This window comes from Epinephelus moara, unplaced genomic scaffold (assembly GCF_006386435.1).
Source record: "Epinephelus moara isolate mb unplaced genomic scaffold, YSFRI_EMoa_1.0 scaffold496, whole genome shotgun sequence".
In the NCBI taxonomy this organism is placed as follows: Eukaryota; Metazoa; Chordata; class Actinopteri; order Perciformes; family Serranidae; genus Epinephelus; species Epinephelus moara.
The window spans coordinates 1-1,000 of record NW_026082428.1 but is presented as its reverse complement, the minus strand read 5'-3'; the positions used below and the strand labels follow the sequence as shown (position 1 = coordinate 1,000).

Genomic DNA, 1,000 nt, shown 5'->3' with positions numbered 1-1,000 from the left:
CATAGGGAGCAATGTGGGGTTCAGTGTCTTGCTCAAGGATACTTCGACACACAGAGTGGAGGAGAGAGGTATCAATCCACTCATCAAACTCTTATAGACAAAGCAAATGAGTGCATTTCTACAAAACTTTGCCTTTAACATAAGTAATCATCGTTGTTTAATTATGTCTGACAGTCACCGATTTTATTTACGGCTGGTATTTGCCAACATAAGAGAAGTTAACTATTTTCCCTCACCCAGAAGGTGATAATGTCCCACTCATCTATCCCAAACTGGAGGATAGAGGTCTCTCCCAGTATGTCCACCAGCTCCCACTCTCCACTGGCTTCCAGGTAACGCTTTGAGTTTCCAGACATCTCCTTAAAGGTCAGGGCTGGACCAACCCTCACATCCCTTACTGTGAAAGAGAAAAAGACAATGAGACAGTGAGAACTAGCCAGACAGTTCTCCAGAAACAACACCATTATGTAAATAAATAAGTTAGCTAAAAGTAACAACTGATTGATTACACAATGATCTATATTTTTGTCCTCTTTTTCCTTTTGTGTTTATTGTTATTCCCTGCAACAATGCTAAAAGTGCAACAAGTGTAGCAAATGACTGGATGAGTTTATGACACCGTAAATGTAGTGAAGCCTTTTCTTACTGGTGTGCATGTAGGAGCCAAATGTAAATGTGCAATTCTGCACGTCAAAAGGAAAACTGAAGATCTCCAGGTTGCAGGCTGAGACGAGCCGAAGCATCCTGTCCCAGCGGATGTGACCTGTGTGGTTGACGTAGACGTAAGGACACGCTTGGGAAACATCGTCATCCACACTGGGAGGGTTGGAGGAGCCGGGATGAAAAAGAAGAAATACAAAGAAACACAATGACAGAAGAAACACATTAAGATGATATTTAAATGACACCCATGAGGAAACAAATTACTTTCAAAATGAATATGATTATTTTCTCTCAGCTTCCCCTGCTGGATTGTCAGACATGTTTTAACAGGGAAATA

At 41.3% G+C, this 1,000-nt stretch overlaps 1 protein-coding gene across 1 annotated transcript; it reads right to left on the bottom strand.

Moving 5' to 3' along the window:
• Positions 1–106: 106 nt before the first annotated feature.
• Positions 107–816, bottom strand: LOC126387486 (5-hydroxytryptamine receptor 3C-like; the record flags this gene model as incomplete). The annotated part of the gene is made up of 2 exons (XM_050039988.1): positions 107–397; positions 647–816. Coding segments are annotated over 2 exons (349 nt in total), but the record flags the coding sequence as incomplete, so codon positions are not given.
• Positions 817–1,000: the final 184 nt, after the last annotated feature.